The 22,264-nt window shown below is 37.4% G+C and overlaps 1 protein-coding gene across 1 annotated transcript; it reads left to right on the top strand.

The window, feature by feature from the left end:
* The first annotated feature begins 10,097 nt into the window (after positions 1-10,097).
* On the top strand, positions 10,098-11,129 carry LOC104608704 (uncharacterized). Its single transcript, XM_010274759.3, has 3 exons — positions 10,098-10,289; positions 10,399-10,460; positions 10,830-11,129. Exons 1-3 carry the CDS (start codon positions 10,232-10,234, stop codon positions 10,953-10,955), a joined length of 246 nt encoding a protein of 81 aa, XP_010273061.1. The 5' UTR covers positions 10,098-10,231; the 3' UTR covers positions 10,956-11,129.
* The last annotated feature ends 11,135 nt before the right edge of the window (positions 11,130-22,264 follow it).

Raw genomic sequence — 22,264 nt, 5'->3', positions numbered from 1 at the left:
CGAGCCTTAGGCCAAGCTAGGCCATGGACTGGGCCAAAACTATTTATTTAAAAATTTGAAAAAAAATCTTGAATTTTTTATTTTATATGAATTTTTTATGTATACAATTGTTTGTTTTATTAATATATTATATATTATAAATTATTATATAATTATAATTTATAATATATATATATATATATTAGTTGTGTCAGGCAGCCCAGCACGGCCTAATTTACACCTTTACTTGTATATGGACCGAGTAGTTCAATGAATCAACCCAGCCTAACCCAATCTAAGTTGAGCTTGATATAACTTTAGGTTTGTGGACTTGGGCTCGTGCCCAAAACACTAGGCCCGACTCTTTTCTAGGTTGAGCTCAGGCTTTCTCAAAAAATTCTGGCCTAAGTCTAATCCCAACTTGATAATATATTATATAATAAAAAATATTTTTTATAATAATATAGAAAATATGTTTTTAAGTAGTAGTGGTATCTTACATAATTTTTACATTTTGAGGTCTTTTAATATAAATAAAAAAGTTTTTATTGAATAAAAAATCCTTTTCCAAATTTTTGGTTGGGCTCGAGCTTGGTCTTCAAACTTCATATGAAGGTCAGGCAGGCTCAAGCTTAAGACATAGGCCTAATGGTCAAGCTAGTTTTGGGTTCAGGCTTGAATGTATTTTGTTAATACAAAGACAAAGCCCAATTCGAACCCGATCTGTGAATAGGTCTATATAGGATACCTTCACTTAAGATACACTTGTCAATGATACCAAAAATTTGTGGCTCGATCTGACATTCAATTAATAATCAATTTGGATTTGGATTTGACTATGAGTAAATCCAAATCCAATTAGATTATAATATTTATTGATTTTAATATATGAATTTTATATTATTATAAAAAATATATATTTTATATGTTATATTATTTATGAATTTATACATATATATATGTATATAATAAATATAATATGCTATATGTATATTAATTTATTGTATATAGAGGAGAAAAAGTAATTATTATTTTGTATTTTATAAATTAAAGCATAATTGGATTAAATCCAAATACAATCATAGTCCATTAGGATTCAAATCCAATCCAATTACAAACCTACTTAAGATTTATTTTTTGGTAGTAAATGTATCAAGGCATTGGTGTAACTTCTTTCATAACAACAAGCTCGGATTAGCGGGTCATTGACCAAGTCAATACTTATTGGAAAAACAATGGTTATGGGGTGAAATAGAATTTGTTGCTTGCCCGATTTAGGGGCTAAATATGTTTTGATCATCCTAGCCAATGATGGTTTGCAAAACCATCATCCTAGCCAATGGTTAGGGATAATTTTTAATTAGCCTCCATCCCCTATCAAGGGCCAAAGGCACATTGTCTTATTATTTTTGCCCAAAAATGTCCATTTTTGGCATAAAATCCAATTTTTTAGCAATTTATACAAATAAAAAACAAAAAAAAGAAACAATAAATATAAATTAATCATATATAACATTGGTTTATATATAAAATTTATTATATATGTTATATATAGCGACGGGTTACGATTCTATTAGTATAGCATGGACCAGTAGCAATCAACTGATGATTCCATCAGTATATTACATAACATATAGTGATAGATGTTAATATCTATCTGTATTGTATAAGATATATAGTGATGGATCCAATATCCATCAGTACTTTACAAGATATATAGTGACAAATTATAATATCCATCGGCCAGTATTATTCAATATATTATAGTGGCAGACAACAATATTCATTGGTAATTTATATGACATATGGTGACGGATATAATATCTGTTAGTATATGACACTACATATAGTGATGGATATTGATATTTGTCGGAATTGTCTAATATATTATAGAGACAAGTGCCAATATTTGTTGGTATTTTATAAGGAATATGGTATTCAGATGTCATTAAGTTGGTATCCAAATTCACCACCAATAGCCGCAAAAGCAAATGGAAGGGTTTTTCTAAACCACAACTTCAAGTCGTGGCCTTTTCCTATTAGTTGTTGGAAGTTGAAAATATCCATCAAACTAAGAATGCTATCATAACCATTAAAAAAAGATTATAAAAGATTAAGAGGAAAGGTGTTGTAAAAGGAATTAAACTGAAAATAATGAACTAGTAATGGAAGAAACTCTTAATTTTAGTAGAATAAGACATAGAGAACCATAGGACATGAAAAACACATATGCTGAAAGCATAAGAAGGGGCGAAGCCTTGAGGAAGAAGAAAAAGAAAATAAAGAAAAAAAATAGATTTGTATCTATTGAACCGAGAACGAAGGACTACTCCTTTGCTAACCGTGGCTTACTGGTGGTGGTGGTGGTGGTGGTGGAAAGTGGAAGAGTGAGGCTGAGGAGGGAGCAAGATAAGAATCAACCACATTTGGTGAATATTAAAAACGTTAGGGTAAGAAAAAGGTAAAACTTCAAAGGGAATTAATTAAGAGAGATATGGTTGAATCTACATTAATTAAGAGGCAATCAATCTATGGATATGTCCATTATATTCAAAAATATAACAGAAATTTTGAAGAAGTACTTGGAGTGGGTTTCACCAAGAAAAGATTTTGTGAAGAAATCGATCTTATTTTGGGCACCCACTAATCCACTACAATAAAGTTAGTAAGAGATGAAAATAACCTCTAACTCTATATTAGTTAATTAAATATAATAAGAGTCTTGATATCAAAATGGAGAGGCTCTTTTTTTGATTCAACTGAAATAGTTCACATATGTAAAGAGTGAGAAATCAAAGAGCAACATGTGAGACTTGTGGTGACAAATGTTTCAACTTTCACACATTCCTCTTTATATTAAAGATAAAGATGAGACGATGGTCATGTGTATAGATTTCGAGGGATAATATAGATTTTATTTGAAGTGAAATTTACCATGGCCATCCCTTCATCAAGAATAATGTTTGAGATTAAAAAAAAAACTCATGGACACCCCCAAAAAAATAGTTATTTGGGGCATATAAATCATTTTCATATCATACATAAATACCTCCACCACTATAAATTAATTTTTATAGCTATTGGGGGTATTTCTATAGATCCCCCCTCGAAAAAAACATTGTACTGGCTCCATGCCATGTTAGGTCATGGACTAGGTCAGGACGACAAATGACAATTGTCCGTACCAAACCATGCAAGCCTGCGTGCCTCAAAACGCTTGCTCGGCATGGCCATGGGTTTTGGATAGTTCTTGGCATGACCTAGGAACTGTAATAGGCGGGCTGGAGTGCAAGACGCATTACACCTTAGGAAAAACCTAGGAGCTGTAATAGGCGGGTTGGAGTGCAAGACGCATTGGAAAAACCTAGGAACTGTAATAGGCGGGCTGGAGTACAAGATGCATTACACCTTAGGAAAATTCCCGATCAGTACCCTATACTATGGCTAAAGTGACAAATTGGTTCCAAAACTTTAAAATGCGACAATCCAGTATCTGAACTTTCAAAATGTGACAATCTAGTACTTGAACTTTCAAAATGTGACAATCCAGTACTTGCTTCTAACCAGTCTGTTAATCAACCGTTAAGTGACATTTGAAAAGTCAAAAAGGCCCTTCGAATGCCATATAATTCTCTTTATCAACCATCCAAACGTTGACAAAAAACTAAATAGTCCCAAAACATATCATCTTCTATTCAAAGAAGTTGGTGATTGTTTAGAAGAATCTAGAACTTGGGACTGTTCATTTTATTGTCAATGTTTTGATGGTCGATAAAGAGAATTAGATGGCATTCTTAGGGTATTTTTGACTTTTCAAATGTCACTTAACGGTTGATTAATGAACTGGCTAACGACGAGTATTGGATTATCACATTTTAAAAATTCAAATACTGGATTGTTACATTTTGAAAGTCCAGGTGCTAAATTGTCACATTTTGAAAAGTTCAAGTACTAAATTGTCACACTTTAAAGTTCGGGGACCAAATTGTCACTCGAGGCTCAAGCCAAAGTATAAGGTATTGATCAGTAGGAATGGCAACGGGTAGGGTACCCGTGCAAATTGCCCTATCTGTTCCCGAACCCGCCAACGTACCCTTGATCCCAAACCCATTAAACTTTTTTCTCTCAAATTTTCAAACCCGTTAAACCTGTCCCACCCGATTATCATATGATCAAGTTAGACTTTTATTCAATTACAATATTAAGTATATAAAATCTTAAATGTTCATTATCAACCAACATTCAACAAAAATCAACAGTAATAAAATTATTCCATATAAAAGAACAAAACAAAATAATCTTAAGTAAAAAATAAATAAATAAACCTATGTGACATAAGAGAAACATTATTTCAAGAACTCTTGTTGCAGCTTAATCCTTCAATGGAATATCATCTTCAATTGAAGACATGCACAATTGAATCAACTACTGAAGAACAACTGCATATATAAATATTTTACAATAAGAAAGATAAAAGTTAATGTTTTATACTATTGCATAAATAATTTTAAAAATAAGAATAAAATATAGTTATTACCTTTCAATTCACTCCATAACCAATTTTCTAAACACATCAAAGCTTCCAAAGTATCCTAGTGAAGCATACTTCGATGTAGACTAATTATCCTCTCACTAGTACTAAAAGTTGATTCAAATGCAATTGTAAAAACTGGAAAAGCTAGGAAGTCTTGGGCAATATTTTGTAAAGTGAGATATTTTATCCCATTTGTCTTCCACCAATTAAGAGTATCAAATTCTTAGGTCCATGACAATACATGATCCTCTAAATAATGATCTAATTTAGATTTTACATTCACACAATAAGAGTTAATATTAAGAAATTGAACTAACATTGCCATGCCTCCCTCCTCTTCCTCTTCATCACCATCAAACTCTATTCTTTTCAAATTAAAAGTTGATCCCTCAAGCGAAAGGCTAATATGCACTTTATCAGTTCTTGATTAATACTCTTGAAACAAGTCATAACATGTCTTTTTAATCTTTTCAATCTTATGTGCTTCAAAATTACCATAAATAGATGATAAGTAAAACTCCACAACTCTTAATTTATACATAGGATCCAAAATAACTGCAACTATTGTAACAATGTGTACAACACTCCAATATTTGTCAAAATTTTCAAACATTTTTCTTGTCATTTCATTTATCATTTCACCTGAATATGTCATCCAGTTACGCAAATCCTCCCTAACATTAAATTTTGACAAAGTAAACATTTGAAGTTGGATAATTTGAACTAGAAAAAGATTAATAACATTATAAAAAAACTGAAGTTTCCCATAAATATTTTTAGCCATGTTCCAATCTTTTTCAGAAGGCATACAAGAGTAATGTTTCTCCCTAAGCTTCAATATAGGAAAAACATCCATATATTCTAAGGTTGTTTGAAGCATCAACTAAGTGGAGTTCCAACAAGTTTTACAATCAATAATCAACTTCTTAGAACAACTAAGTTTCATTTGATGAACCATTTCCTCAAAATTTTCAACCCTAGATGGAGTAGTTGACCGATATGCAAAATTATCAAAATTTTTTCAATGGCATATTCTATAACTACCAACCCATCATTCACAACTAGATTGATAATGTGGGCACAACACCACATGTGAACAACACTTCCATTAAGCAAACAATGCTAAAATAACTAGTCAATAATTATATTAATCATCTCATCATTTGAGCTGCATTTATCTATAGTAATGGTTGACAATTTTGCCTCTATTTGTCATGATGTTAAACCCTCAATTAACTTTTTAGCAACCACCACCATTGTGTGAGGTGTAGGAACATACACAAATCTAAGTTTTGTAACATAAACAAAATAAATTGCGTATTCAGTTATAGAGAAAGCAATGCTTGAATGTGAAAAAATTAAAATACAATATGCCATGAATATTTAATAACATAGGAAGTGTATTACTTTAAAATACGTCTCTGCAACACCCAATTGTCATCAATAAAGAGAGTTGTGATACTCATACAACTATTCTTCCGGTTAAAAGTCCACATATCAGTTGTTACTACTATTTGGCTTGCATTTTCTCATAAAACATTTTGCAACTTTCTCTTCTCAATGTCATAAATTTTAATGATGTCCTTCTTGATAGTATTGTGAAAAACCATCTTAAAGAGAGGTTGAAGGCTATAAACAAATCCCTTAAAACCAATATGGTTAGCAATAGAAAGATGATACTCATATAAGATAATGACACATGCAAGCTTTTTCATAAATGTTTTTAGGTCAAATGTAAAGTTTTCAAATTGCACATTCCCAACAATTTTCTTTTCTACCGCAATTTGTTTTTGACGCATCAAACAATTTTCAATATTTTCACTGTTCTTTTTTAGACAATGGGATAAGTGATTATGCAAATTCTTTGTCCCATACTTACTACTAACCTTAAGATGAGTCTTACAATAATCACAAACAACTCGATCTTTTCCATCTTTTGTTATTTTTTGCATATGTTTCCAAACTTCACTAGTTAATTTGCGCTTTTTAGTATGTTGATTGGTCAAAGTAATTATAGGACCTGCAAATGGATTAGAGGTGTAGCTTGATATAGGAGGTACATGACCAATAGTTGCACTTGAACACTGTGCAAAATGAGAACATGATGGAGTGGGTATGTGACTGCAGTCATCTTTTTGAGACAAAGTGGTTTCATGTTCACCATGGGTAGACTTTTCATTCTCTTGGTATGAAGATTTCCCTATTTCATGGTGTGACAATTTGTCTCCCTCATTATGGTGTGGTGATTCTTCCATCTCATAATATGATGTCATATTCATAATAACCTAAACATTAAAAGTTATCATAAAAAACTACCACCATTTATTATCAATATAAAATAAATTATAATTTTTACACTACGAATAAGACAATGACATAAAAACATATTCAATATTGTGAAAGATAAAAACTTAATTTGTTACGAAAAAAAAACTGTTAACACATAAGATTTTGAACTCCTCTTGCTTTTGAACATTATATTCACTTCTCTTGCTTTTGAACTCCTTCAATGGAACATAAACCTTTTGGGCTATATATGAAGCATTATTTTCATTATTAGTTCAAACGATGCTAATATATTGCTCGTTCATTATAGTAATAACGAAACATTATTATTAGTATATGGATTATGAAATTAATTTATAGATTCTGAAATTATTTTCATTATAGGTTTTATATGAAGCATTATATGAATTCTGAAATTAATTTATAGATTCTGAAGTCAATTCTTATTTTATATGAAGCATTATTATTAGTTCAAACAATTTATGGATTCTGAAATTATTTTCATTATGGTCTTTATATGAATTATGAAATTAATTTTTGGATTCTAAAAACAATTATTGTTTTATATGAAGCATTATTATTAGTTCAAATAATTTATGGATTCTGAAATTATTTTCATTGTGGGTTTAATATGAAGCATTATTATTAGTTCAAATAATTTATGGATTTTGAAATTATTTTCACCTTTTTATATGAAACATTATTTTCATTGTTGGTTCAAACAATTCTTATTCATCATATTAACAATGAAGCATTATTTTCATTTTTCATTGTCATTTTCCTTGACAATAATAAGTATTATTAATTCAAATAATTCCTGGATTCTGAAAAAGACAATGTACTAGAGGTCTCATATTTATAAAAAAAATATAGTTTCATTATGGAAATGACAAAACTAGCATCCAATCCAACAACGTGGATTTTATATGCAAGCAACAAAATGCCAAAACCAAAAGATATACAATACAGTGGAGCTTTAACTTCTAATAAGGACCAAAACATACTTGTATTTTAGTATATGTACAGTCCAAAACCTAAAGATATATAAAACAGTGGAGTTTTAACTTCTAACAAGAACCAAAATATAATTGTATTTTAGTATATGTTTGCAACAAAAAAAAAAGAAAAGAAAAAAAAATACTTACCTATGTCAAATGGCCATAAAAGCAAAAAACGATTGATGGTGATGGTGTGCAATCTGGTCATTCCTAACTGGCAAGGGGCCACACTCCAAGCTGGCGACGAACGACACTTGAGAAGAAGAGAATGAAGGATTCCCGGGGAGCTCTCTCGGCGGGAACACTCCGATGCTTAAGTTATAATTCTAAGAGAGAAAATTGCAGAGAATATGAAGAAAGCTTGAGTGCAAATAGCACGAATGCAATTACCTTTGCTCTATGGGGGTTAGAGTTCTTATATAATGGTGCCCTGTCAAATATGACTAACCGCCTCTGATTCTCTGCCGTAGCCGTTACTTGCCACGGCTGCGCAGGTCACTGTTGCAGGTAGACCTGTTCATGGGCTGGGCTTTTACTATTCATTAACAGAAATATGTTAGGCCCGAGCCCGAGCCCGGCCCGACCAATGGGCCTACAACTTGGGCTCGAGCCTGGCCCTAATAAAAAGCCCAAAGCCCGACCTAATAAAAAAAAATTAGAAAATTTCCCTATTCAATAATCAATATAAATCATAATTTATTTACATTAAAAAAATATATAAATAAGGGAAAGAGGATGTGGAGAAGAAAATTTTGGTTGGAAAAAGAAGGGAAAGGGGTAAAAAAAGAGGAGTATTCAACTAGGTTTTCTAGGTTTATTTATAGGTCGGGCTGGGATATTTTGGAAAATCCCGAGCCCGGCTCGAATTTATTGCAGGCCGGGCTTTTTGGCCCAAGGTTAAGCCCACGGGCCTATATACCTGTTCAAGCCCGTCCGGGGACCGGGTCGGCCTGTCGGGCCACCCGACCCATGAACAGGTCTAGTTGCAGGGTACGTCTTTGTCAAGCGGGGGACAGCTCTCAAGCTTGGCAGGCACGCTGCCGCCTGGCGAGAGACGTGGGTGCAGGGCTCCAAGTTTGGCAGGTATGGTTGTCAGGGGAGATCTTCCTATGATACGCCGAGATGTTTTCTTGCGAGCTACCTTGCACCGAGCTACCCTATGCCGAGCTGCAGGTGCCATATTGAGGTGATTCTACCCAATGTGGCCTACTTAGGTTTGAGTCATAATTCATTAGGAGGCTCCCAAGCTCACCCTGAAGTGCCTTGAGCTCGAGAGATTCCTGTCTTGCAGTACCTTGGCTCGGGATACTTTCATGGAAGAATCTTAGCTCGGGGTGTTTCCTTCTTGAGGAGGAGCTCGGGATAATCAGAGTGTCATCTGGTGCCGAGTTGCCATGCTGGACCTTGGCGGACTAGTCGTGCTGAACTATCACTTATGCTGAGTCACGCCCACATGTCCCCCTATGATGAGGTCGGGGCAAATCACCCTCCGTCAGATGGCAGTGGTGCAACACCAACGTCTATCCAACAATAGTCTATAATCACAGTTTCACAAACGGTTTTCTTCTTTGGGTTTTCTTTAGTCTTTTACGTTTTTTTAGTTGAAAGTTGAGAATCGAAACTTGGAGTCTTGGTCTTGAAGAGCATGGATATCCTATGCTCACTTTTTTTGCTAGTAAATCATGTAATGGAGTTTGGTTTTCCCAAGAGAATACACTGTAATATGTAATGGCTGGGCCATTTGTAACTTGCCGGATGGGGTTTCTCCCCTTACTACTAATTATTTAGCTTTTACCAAAAAAAGTTTTGGGAGATGATTTCTTTCACCATTCCCGGTTCGCACAACTTGGCCACTTGGGAGTTGGGTTTACTTTCGAGAGAGTTAGAAGATGAAAAGTCATAGTCTGACTTGAATAGGTCTTAAATCTTAATTAATTTTTCTTAATATATTATATTATAAATTATTTTATTATATATTATATCATGCCACGTATTTGATTTTTTTATATATATATAATCAGGTTTGTAGTCGGGTCTCAGGAACAAGTATTCGCGTAAAAACAAACCGGGTATTGGGTGTTGGATATCTTAATAAACGGGTTCTATTAAACTCGCGTCAGATCGAATAACCGAAAATCAGGAATTTTCCCTTACACATTGAGTTTGAGATTCACATGTGCGGTTGGGGTTCGCCGGTTTCATGTGCATCATTATACACGTGTAATGGAACATCTGTCAGACTGTCGCACAGCGATGGAAGTGCAGGATATGCGCAGGAAATCTCAGACTCCCGCTAAAACTAAAAGCCCTAGCTGTTTTCGTTGGAAAATAAAACAAATTCAAAATCTTCTCTAGGGTTTTATTGTCCGTCCCGAATTTTAGATTTCTGAGTAGGGGAAAGGAAAACCAGAACTGCTACAACTGAGAGACAGAGATGTCGAAGAAGAACGACTTGGCGCGAAGGAAAAGACAGCATGATTTTGAGCTGCGAAGTAAGAACCCTAAATAAATTCCTGTTCTACCTTCAATAATAAATAACAAATGAATTTATATCTATGTTTTGTATACTTATTAATGTTTTTTTTTTTTATGATAAATCAGGAGAGAAGGAGGAGAAAGAAAAAAGGGAGAAGAAGCTACAAGCAAAAAAGGCTAAGATGAAAGTATGTTTGTTTTTCCATTTTTAGTTTTTTATTTTTTATTTTTTCGGTGCGTGTGTGTGTGTGTCTGTTTCTCTATTCTGTTGATTTTCTGAGAGCTAAGGTTTCGCTTCTGTATTAAACATTTGCTGGTATTAAACATTTGCTGTTTAATGTTACCTGTTCTTTTTCGATTTTTTTTTAACATTTTTTGCCGGTGTTTGTTATTCAAAGAACATTAACGAGTAACCAGCAAATCGAATCGACTCCCATATCTTACCTATTTTGATGGATATGGTTGGTGGGATGAAGTTCAAACTTATTCCCTTTTCGCTTTTTCTTCTACAATAAGAACAAAGAAAATAGCACAAATTTTTATTTTTTGGATTTCAGATCGACGGTAGTGAGAAGAAAAAGAAGGGTTGTGGAGGTTTTCAAGTTGGTAAGAGAAAGCTGAAGACCAAATTGACAGCACTGGCAAAGGCTAAAGCCGCCCAAGCAATGGAGGTCGACAAGTGAATTTTAATGTAAGACAATGGATAAATTACATGATATCTTCATAGGTTATGCAGACAAGGATAGTTCGCGTTGCATTTTCATAGTGACTTAGGTCTTCCTTTTGTACCAAAGCAGGAAATTCTGTTCCTCCTTTTGAAATTTCGACTCCAATTCAATGAATTTAGTTGTTTTCTACACCAGGAGATCACACATTTACTGGTACAGTAACTATTCAATATGTTTGCCACACTTTCAATTGATATTTTCAGATTTCACGGCTTGATCAAACGAATTCACAGGTGTTTAGTCATTCCTTCTACCAACATTATAGTATAGAATTCTACCAACATTTAGTATTTTTTAACAAAATGGAATTAATCATAGAAATTGGTCTATGTGCTTTTTTTAAGAATAGGTTGGAAGGGAATTCCCAGAATATAGGCATATATATCAAGGTGATTAAGTTGGGTTTATAATGTTGCTAGAAAGATTCCCATCACTGCTTCAAAAGTTTTAGCATGTCAGCAGCTTCTATCTCATTGTTCCCAAAGATATTTGTATTATGCCATAGCCTTATCTCCCCAAAGCTATTTGTATTAACCAGAATATAATGGACTTCAAGGATGGCTTAAGCTATGCCTATGCTTCCATTATGTTGAATTTCTTCACTTGCATTGCATTCTTCAATATGTAGTTCTTCTAGGTGCTCAAATATGTTTTTTGGTTTAGCTGGCAGTCTGGCACTCACTGTTTAGGACTTGGGCATATCAATGTCTCATTCCCTCTAGGTGCTCAAATATATCACTGTTTAGGACTTGGGTATATAAAGACTCATTGCACTATTCAAAAACTTTAAGTCTCATTATTTGCATGATGTTTGTCCTTTTTAAAATTGGAACAGAATTCCAAGGTTAAAATTTTCTTAGAAACATGAAGGTGCCTGCTGGCTCAATTGGTAAAGTTGGTGGATGTCGTTTCCACTGAATTGGAATCAAATCATGCCTCCTCTCCCCAAAAAAAGGCTTAAAAAAAGCTTTAGAAATATTATCAGAATACTGGATTTTTTTGTAGAACCTAGTTAAATTTGGTTAATATTCATGAGATGTCAAAATCTTGTACATATCTTGAACTTGAAAATGGATCCTGACATCCTGTCAAGATTTGAAGCCTTGTTTATCTGCAAATGCTCCCTTCCATTTTTTTCCTTGCATCTATAGGTTAGAGAATTTCGTCTTCTGAAGCCTTAGAGTTGAGAAGTTGTTTCTGGAGATTCTCTATCTTGAAACTATGATATTTCAACTCCCCTGAGGCTTTTCCATGGGAGTTGAAAATTGGGGGGAAAACAAAGAGACGAAAAAAAGGAACAAAAATTAGAAACTCTAAACATTTTGTTGATTGGATTAATTGGTGTTAGCATCTTAGTTAAACTGAATATCTATTTGTTCCTTGACCCCCTTCAAAACATGGAGTTATAATTTTTTATTTTTTTAGGAAAGATAACTTGTATTAAACTTGTAATAAACAAAAATAGGAAGGGTGTACATGAGAGGATGTACAAGCCTCAAAGGACAAAAGAAAGAGGGAGGATCAGTAAGGCATTATACTTGCACTATATAAAAAGACCCTGTGCAAACCAGATTTTGCTAACCCATCAGCCAAATGATTGACACTCCATGGATTCCATCTGAAACTGCAAGACAAGGAAGAGGAGATTTCATAGAATTCATGTAAGAAGCTGGACAATCTCCAAGTCTTGAACTTTGTTCTGTAGCCCATTTTTATTTTATTTTATTTTGATAAGCAACAGATATTTTTTTTTTGAAGATAAATAAAGAAGAGAAGTTATTAAGAAAACAGAAATTACAATAGGTGACAAGGCATCACCCAAAAACCTCATAATCAATCCAGTCCTCCCCTATTTCAAAAAAGCCCTCAAACAAATCAAAACCAAATAAACTCAAAAACCTCCCACATGCAAAGCCCAAAAAATAGTCAAAGCCCCTTTCTAAGTTTTATCTCCCATCTTTCCAAAGCCAATCAGGCAGAAAGCCCATCAAACCCCTTACCAAATGCAGTCCTCAGACCCTTCTCCAATCCTTCATCAGTAGGAATCAAAACATCTTTTCTCTCCTTCATAGCTCTTCTTTTCTTCTTTATACCCTTTTATTTATACAAACCCCAAATAGATCTCCCCTTAATCTAGCAAAAACCTTTGAAACTGCCACAGTTTGGTTCTTATTCGGGTGCTTAAATCTCTTAACTGCATTAGGAAGGATCTTATCATTCTACCCCCCAATCCTTTTCTAGATCTATGACCGTGTTCTTCTCAAACACTTGCTTTCCTGACAAGACCACATCCTTCTCCACTTCCAAAGCTGAACCTCGAACATCAGAAATTGGAAAATCTTTCATCCATCAAAATTTGCCTTCCTCACCTTCAAATTCTTCCTCGAGAGGTTTTGTTAAATAGAAATCACTGGAAAAAACAGTGGATTTAAGTACAGTACAAGGGGGAAGAAAAAAAATCCAAACCAGCTCAAAGAAAAAAAAACAAGATCTCTAGCAAAATCAACTGCACAGCAAAAACAGAGAAGCCTCAAAAAGGAGATACAAGTGTTACAAGTTGGTCCCTGGTCCTGGACAACCCCAATCAAGTTGACTCTTCTGTATCCCAGCCTTGGCTAAGGAATCAGCCAAGCCATTAGCACTTCTAGGTACCCATTTGAATGAGTTATTCAATAAGGATCCCAAGTGTTTTGACTGCCTCACCAAAGGCCTTTCCGGGACCAAATCCTGCTTCTTCAGCCAGTTTATTAGTGGCATTTCTAGAGTCCCCTTCCACGGTAAGTGAGCTGAACTAAAGATCTATAGCAATTCTTAATCCTTGTAACAGAGCACGAATTTCAGCTCCTGAAGCATCCTCTGCTGTAGTGGGTCCTCTGAAAATCCAACATGAGTCCTCACTGGAGTTATCAACAGACCACCAATGCCTGCAGCTGAATGGGAATTAAGATCTCTCCTGAACCTTCCATCAGATTGGAGGATGAAGGCACTCACATATCTTGGAAGGAGATTATAAGAAAAGATGCAGCATGAGAGGTTTGCAAGTAATCCAACCAGCATCTACGCAGGTCACCAAAATTCACTTCAGCAAAATCCTTGTTGGTGCTCATCCAAGAGGTAAGCAAGGCGGACACTCAATTTTTAAGAACACCCAAAGGGGAGGCTATATTATGAAAAAGTCTTTTATTTCTCTTCCCAAATTCCCCACAAGACTGCATGAGTAATAGCACTCCAAAACCGTTTCCCCCTCTTACCCAAATTACTACACTTCCACTGATTAATGAAGTCACCAACAGAATTCGGAGGAGCCCAGCTGTAACTGCCCCCATAAATCAAGTCCAAGAAGAATTACCACATGGCATTTGATGAACAGGTGGCCAATGGACTCCCCATCACTTAAGCACATAATGCAAACATGGGGTGATAAAAAGCTCTCCCTTTCTTTTTCCTCTGGAGGGTGTCAAGTATGCAGCCTCCCCAAGTGCTTCCCAAATGAAAGAGACTCTAGTAGGGACTGAAGTACGGGTGCGAGTTGGGTACCTGATTCTAAGATTTTACAGTGCATCAGGCCCAGGTTTTTGGTCTGGGACCATTCAAATTTTGACAAAACCTGCTCAAGCCTGCCTAAGTTGCACCCCTAGACTGAAGAGAACCAGATCCTATTAGCCCAAAAAGGACTAGTGGAGCTGGGGGATGGAAACTAGCTTGTGGAAGAAAAAGTTAGTGGTGAAGGTGTCATTTGGGGTATTTATCAAAAAAAAAAAAGGTGTCATTTGGGGTTAAGGACCAGATTAGCTTGTCTGGAATATAGTTAGAAATAAAGACCTCTGAGGGCTGGAAGATGAGGGGGGAAGCTTCTTCAATCTCAGAGTCTTTCAGGGCTCTTCCAAAGAAAATTATAGGACAGATTAAGGTTGTGTCAAAGTACAGTGGAAGAGACTAAGGTGTGTTTATTTTGATCTAACTTGTAGAGGGAAGGGAATGCCCATGAGGGTTCTATCACCCCCACAACAGGTCAGTCCAGAGATTGATTTGGTCACTGGTGCCTAGGCTGAATCTGAGGAAGGGTGAAAAGGAGTCCAGGGCTTGAAGAATTCCTTTCTAGGGGATGGCTGCTAAGAAATCAGGTAAAGGCTGGTTGCTGCCCCCTCCAAGGCTTCAATGACCATATTTTCTTGAGATAACTGAGGCCCATAGGGAGTTCTGCTTGTTCTTGAATCTCCAAAGCCACTTCCCTAGGAGAGCTAGATTCTTTTCATCTAAATGTCCCAGTCCGAGACCTCCTTTCTCCTTGGGATTACAAACTATTTTTCAATTCACTAAGTGATCTGTCTTCTCCCCACCCCACCCCACAAAAAAATCCATTGCAATTTTTCCAAAAAGTTTCTCACCTTGGTCGGGATTCTGAAGAGGGAAAGGTAGTGGGTGGGGGGTTTGAAAGAGCAGACCTAATAAGGGTAGGTCTTCTGCTTTTTGAGATATAATTGCTTTTCCTAGTTGCAAGTCTTCTCACCTTGGTTGGGGTTCTGAAGAGGGAGAGGTAGTGGGTGGGGAGGTTTGAAAGAGTAGACCTAATAAGGGTAGATCTTCTGCTTTTTGAGATATAATTGCTTTTCCTAGTTGCAAGTCTTCTCTCACAATTCTCCACAAGTGTGTCCTAAAATCCCGAGTCCTTAGGATTGCATCCTAGAGGAAGGCTCAAGTATTTTGTGGCCCAAGTTTCAATTCTGCACCTGAAAGCTTCTTGCAGCTTGCCCAACACTACAAGGGGAGGTATTGATGCCAATATTACTGCTCTTATCTAGATTACCCCAGTGATTTAAAAGGCATGCCTGAGGCGTGCCTAGGTGCATAGACGAGGTGCATTTTAAGGTATGTGCCTTGCCTAGGTCCTAGGCGCAGCCCTTTCAAAAGGTGCACGCCTGGTTTGCCTAGGCGTGTGCTTGATGTGCCTTGCACCTTAGCCCAGGGATGCGCCTTTTGAAAATTCCACGCTTTTTTGCTATTTTTGAACCTAGCGACTGGACCCCCGTACCATGCCCCTCGAGTCAAGCCCAAACAAGTCTATGTTAGGGTCTTAAATTCTTAGTTCGCACACAAAAATAATGATTTTATAATTTTAATTGCATTTTAAGAAGATATTTTATTAGGATGAATGGATGAACAACATTAGCAAATAGGGGGTTGAGAAGTCTCTCACACTTCTTGTCACCTACCTCCATTGGATTTTTCATGGGGGAATGTGGTCGCATTAAAATCCTGAGCCACATACCAAGGCAGTTGCCCATAAGAACCAATTGATCCTAACTCCTCCCAAATTGGCTTTTGTTTTTGGGGTTATTTGGGATTTAAATGTTGAGACACAAATAAAGGGAATACAAGTGTACAAGAAAAGGCCACGCCAATCTTTAAAGAATGTAATTAACAGCCAACCACTAGAACAAACTAACTAACAAACTGGACAAGTGGAGAGGCGGGTATAACAGAATTGTAACAACAGTATATAAATAAGGGAAGGGAGCTAGGAGGGGATTATCGATTTGGGAATACAATCTCTCTTTCTCTCTCTCTCTCTCTCTCTCATTCAGGAGGTAGGCTCCCTCGAAAGAGAACCTGAGTTAGGCAGTTCCTAACAAGTTGGTATCAAAGCCAAGATGCCAAGCACAAGGTCATCCGCAATGGAGAACAGAGTCGACAACATGGAAGGAGAAATGCAAAGAATATCGGCTGACGTCAAAGAAATCAAAGAAAGCTTTGCATCTTTGCTTGAACGACTGGCACAGGCACCACCTGCGTCAAATCAGGAAGAGCGCAGTGACACCAGTCATCGAAGTGGATCAAGAACAACAAGAATCGAGTTTCCCATCTTCGCAAGGGGAGATCCCACATCCTGGCTTCTGCGAACAGAAAGATACTTTGATTACCACGACACACAGGGACCTGATCGTGTCCCATTAGCTTCTGCACACCTGGAAGGAGAGGCGATCGTCTGGTACCAGTGGTACCGGCGACGGCACCCAAGAGCCACATGGGCAGACTTCACCGACGCCTTAACCATGCGATTTGGAGTCTCGGCCTTTGAGAACTATGATGAAAGTCTCGCTAAGCTACGATAGACCGACTCCGTCCAAGATTATCAGATGGCGTTCGAAAGATTAGCTGTGCACATGCAAGGCTGGCCAGAAAACACGCTTGTCGTCAGTTTTGTTGGTGGACTCAGGGAAGAAAAGCGGCTGGAGGTAAAAGCCATGCAACCCACCACCATTCTTGAAGCAGCAGCATTAGCTCGACTACATGAAGACAAACTGAATCGGGCAAGAAGGATTAATCAACCTTTGGGAGCTGCGATCATACCAGGTATACCAAACCCAGAACCAGGTATCTTGGGTAAACCAGAGCCCAAATCAGGAGTAGGAATCACAGGTAAGGATGCCAACTCTGGTTCAGGCCCCGACTCAGCCAAGAGGTTAACCTGGGCTTAGATGCAAGACCGACGGGAAAAGGGCCTTTGTTATGCATGTGGAGACAAATTCGGACCATGCCATCGCTGTAAGATCCCTCAAGTTTTCTTCCTTCAACCTGAAACCGAATATGTCGAGCAATTAACAGACATTGAAGAGCCAATGGACAACCAAGAATGGGGGCAATGGACAAAGGAATACCCGGAAGTATCCCTGCAAGCCTTGACCGGTCTTGCTTCTTCTCAAACTATGAGAGTAACTGGATTGGTATAAGGGTGCTATGTGTCAGTTCTGATAGACAGTGGCAACACTCTCAATTTCATTACCCAAACATTGGTCCGACAACTAGGGATTCCGGTCCAACCATGTATAACCTTCCGGGTGCACGTAGCTAATGGGAGCAGCCTGGAGTGCGACAGTACGTGCACAAAATTAAAGATGAAGATACAAGGACATGAGTTTGAGGTAGATCTGCACCCCCTGGAAATCAGTGGAGCAGATGTAGTTCTCGGAGTCCAATGGTTAAGGCAACTAGGGCCGGTGATATGTGATTGGGCCCGCCTCACCATGGATTTTCAAGTGGGCAGCTCACAGGTGCATATTCAAGGGCAGCTGTCCAAGGGTCCAGGACCCATTAGTCTCGCCTCCCTAAGGAAACAGGCAGCAGACCCAACCCACATCATATTAATGCAGATAGACTCCCACGGGAACGGCTCCATTCTAGCCCAAGGAAGCAGATCCGAAGAAGGCCGCACACATGACACAACTACAACAGCTACTTCAGAAGTTCTTAGTGATCTTCCAAGAACCTAAGGAACAGATTTCAGGTGGATACGCAAAGGGAATCACTTCGAACCAGAGGAATTGGTGGTATGGTCAGGTCTCCCAATTGAGTTGGGAACCTTACTTGGATTTACAGAATAGATTTCCACATCTTGATCTTGAGGGCAAGGTCGCTTTCAAGGGAGGAGGGACTATTGAGACACAAATAAGGGGAATACAAGTGTACAAGAAAACGCCACGCCAGCCTTTAAAGAGTGTAAATAACAGCCAACCACTAGAACAAAGTAACAAACTGGACAAGTGGAGAGGTGGGTATAACAGAATTGTAACAGCAGTGTATAAATAAGGAAAGGAAGCTAGGAGGGGATTATCGATTTGGGAATACAATCTCTCTCTCTCTCTCTCATTCAGGAGGCAGGCTCCCTCGAAAGAGTCCCTGAGTTAGGCAGTTCCTAACATTAAGCAACACCTATAAAGATCCAAGTAAAATCATCCAAAGAGTTTGAGAAGAGAATGGAGATAGAAAATAGATCTCTATCAATCTCCAGCCCCGAAATATAACTCTCATACCAAATGATAATTAAACCTCCTGAAGCACCATTAGAAGCAATCCAAGCCCATTTTTCGTTTCTAACCTCTGAAATATCTCTAATCAATTTTCTATCAATTTTCTTTTTCTTAGTTTCCTGCAAAATAAACACCCCAGGATTTTTCCTTCTCAGAGTTTCTTTTATCAGATCTCTTTTATGCTCTCCACCCAACCCTCTAATATTCCAAGTTAGGGTCTTCATTAGGCATAAGATAAACATCTTCCTTGTGGCCTCTTGGATCTTTGGAGGTTATCCATTAGCATAGTAGGGAAATGGGTGTCCAAGCCAGAGAGGGTGTCATTGCAACTGGACTTTTCTGCCTTTGTTCTGTAGCAATCCAATTGGGAGTTGTCATCGTCCACTTTTTCTGAGTCTGAAGTAAGTGAAGAACTGAAGAAGGGGTGGGGAGTGGTAGATTGACAATTCATGAGCAGCAATCAATCAAAGAGTACCATTGGAGACTCCCAGAGTGTAAAGAGGTGGGAGGAGTCATTGGCAAAGGAGGTTCACCCTGATAAGTTGAATCCACAAGCTGCAAGCCCGAATCATCCCTGTGCTGGGAAGTCCTTTCTTTTGTTTTTTACTGTTGGAGCTGCTAGGTCAAGAGTTAACTGTGTTCTGTTGCCAGATGCATGGTTTGTGGACCTCAACCAGGGTTCAAGAAGGGACATTTAGATTGTTCCTTTTCAAAACTTGGAGGTGGGTCAAGGAGGTCGTGGCCCACACTTGGTCTGATGGGCTGGGCTCAACCTTGTTAGGCCTTAGGGAAGGTGGGCCTGGGTTCTCATGACCCACCCTTGGTTTTGAACTGTGGTTCTGGGCAGGAGGCAAGGTCTGGGGAGAACTCACTTGCTGGTACACCCAATTGGTACTTGATTTTTCTGTGTTGATGGTTAGGTACTTGTTTTATGTTTGCACAGAGTTGCAACGTTTGCACTAAATCAGATTTCTGATTTGGCGCATGCATTTGCCTAGGGGTAGTAACTAAGTGCTATGCATGTCTGTATCATTTCGAGTGACTCTATTAGTTCACCGAGTTGGCATTCTCGCTGGTTTTTTGTTGGGCTGTGCTTGGTATAGAAAATAAGTGAGAAACAATTGTTTGTTGTCGATGAAAAACAAAATAAAATAAGAGAGAAACAGAAAGTTGCAGGAAAGTCAATGAATTTCACAAATTTTGTTAACAACTTTCCCTCAACTTTTTGTTTCTCACAGTTTCTATCAAACCAAACATAACTTTAAGAGTAGTTAAGTCCAGAAGTTGCAGAAATAATGATTGACATGCTTGTAGTTTACTGTTGCCGATAATACTTGAGCTGTATATGATGTAGGAACACTTGCACCTCAGGTTGTTTGCATGACCCCAACTGGTGAGCTAGTTTGATATAAGACCTTACGTCATAATACTTATAGTTTACTGTTGTCGAACAAAAAATAAGTTATAAAGATGTTATTATGTTGGTCAATTGGGCTCACGAACCCCATGAGCCGAGTTTTATTGGGCTCTAGTTTGGTTTGAAGTTCGGTTTAGATTGAATCCAATCAAGCTTTTCATGAGTCAAGTTCTAATAACTCGTGAAAACCTCGATGTCTGAGGATAGGCGTTAACATTTGAAACCATTAAAATGCCCAAACTCGATACTGAGACAATATGCATGCTACAATGAGATACATATCAATACTTTAAACCTAGGTTCAAAGTATCGATACACCCTGAACATCTGCTTTTAAATTTTTTAGTTATTTTCCGAAATTTATAAAACTATAATCTACTTTATTTATTAAAAAACATTTCCCAAAACTCCCTGCATATCGGGAGTCAAAAGATATGATACGATGTGCCAGATCGATAATTTGAACTTTGCTTAAAACCTTGCTCTTGGCCTCTTGGGTGAGGAAAGCTTGTAGTGTCATTGATTTGGGAAATGGTAAAATCGAGCTAACAAGTGTGGGAACGTATGTTCGAGTAGGAGTGCCCACATTGTGCAAGGAATGATTAAATGAAGGTGAGGCGAGAATCCAGTCTACCTGGGCACACCTTCCAATACGAGAATCGGGATCAAATTAGGTCCATTATAGCCTGAGAGCTGTTACTTTACAGGGTTTCAAGATGGGCCCAAGCTTCAGACTAGCAGAGAGCGCCAAAGGCACAGAGTACACAGTGTAAGCAGGGGTTCTTGCGCTGTAAGGGTTTCTTGGCCCACACAGAACCCGTGACGGTAGCACCCCTCTATGGTTCAAGCTATGTACTGGTGATGATGTCTGGTGCAGACAAGACTCCTTGGAAAACAAAAATGAGAAAAATATCTCACAAGGAAGATGGGATTTAAATTTCTAAGGTAGTGATAAATAATCCAAGGACTCAGTTTGATTGAGGATATCGATTTGGTCCTTAAGATTTCTTTCGTAACGCCATTAAATTAGAACAAAAGTTTAGTTGAGTTGGGTTTATGTTTGTTCTTAAAAGTTGAAAAAAGAATTATTTTTGGGGTATGATTTTCTCTAACAATTTGTAATCACTTTCGATTGGGGTTTATATTTGAGACACTTGGGGGGCATTCTTTTTTTGGATTTTGATAGGGGGTAAGTTGGTCAATGGGATTTTGGTTCTCATTGATCAAGAATCCCATGTTCTTTTTTCATATTTATGTGGGGAGTAGGGAAAGTTTATTTTTCAGGGTATCATTTACCACCCATCTCCTAAGTGGGTAAATAACTTTTCCACCTAGGGGGAAAGTTGTCAACACTTGAATGGAACAAAAGTGCCCTTTTTAATAATGAATTTTTATGGCTAAAATGGTCATTGCCTTATTTACATGAAAAATAAAAGAACATGGGTAAATGCAGTTATTTGGACAAGTGTTTCCCACGAAAAACTTACCCAAGTAACTGCATTTACCTGATAAATAACTTACCGAAAAGCGAACAGAGCCTTGGTTTTTTGTTTTTTAGCTAATAGCCATGCTGATGCTATACTGGGCTGTCCATCCTCATCAAAACAGGATCGAATAGATATCATAAGTTGGACTGAATCATTTGCATTGACAATGTGCATTGAATGCTTTCTACAATTAAGGTGGACACTCAACTAAACCCAGCATTAATTGTTCTCTGGAACTCAAGTTTTATGTAAAATCTAGGATACATATGTCTAAAATCTCTTCTTTTGGTTTTCTTGTTAATTATTTCCAGTCATATATTAGCATCTCTACCAAAAGTTAAAATAAAAAAAATGCCATTAGTATTAGTATCAGGGTAATGGATCTTTGAAATGGGGATGAAAATTTGCTGTTTTACTGTTGGATCCCTCTCACATGCAACACTGCCACCAATCTTCTGTCGAGGCCTTGTTTTGTTGTCTTGAAACATAAATGCTTTCTCCCGTTGGGCGCCTTTTCTTGAACTTAGAAAGAGACATGGGACATTAAGAAGT

The sequence above is a fragment of the Nelumbo nucifera genome, chromosome 6 (assembly GCF_055504915.1).
Source record: "Nelumbo nucifera cultivar China Antique chromosome 6, China Antique-T2T, whole genome shotgun sequence".
NCBI lineage: Eukaryota > Viridiplantae > Streptophyta > Magnoliopsida > Proteales > Nelumbonaceae > Nelumbo > Nelumbo nucifera.
The sequence above is the reverse complement of the archived record's forward strand: the minus strand, read 5'-3'. Positions and strand labels throughout refer to the sequence as shown.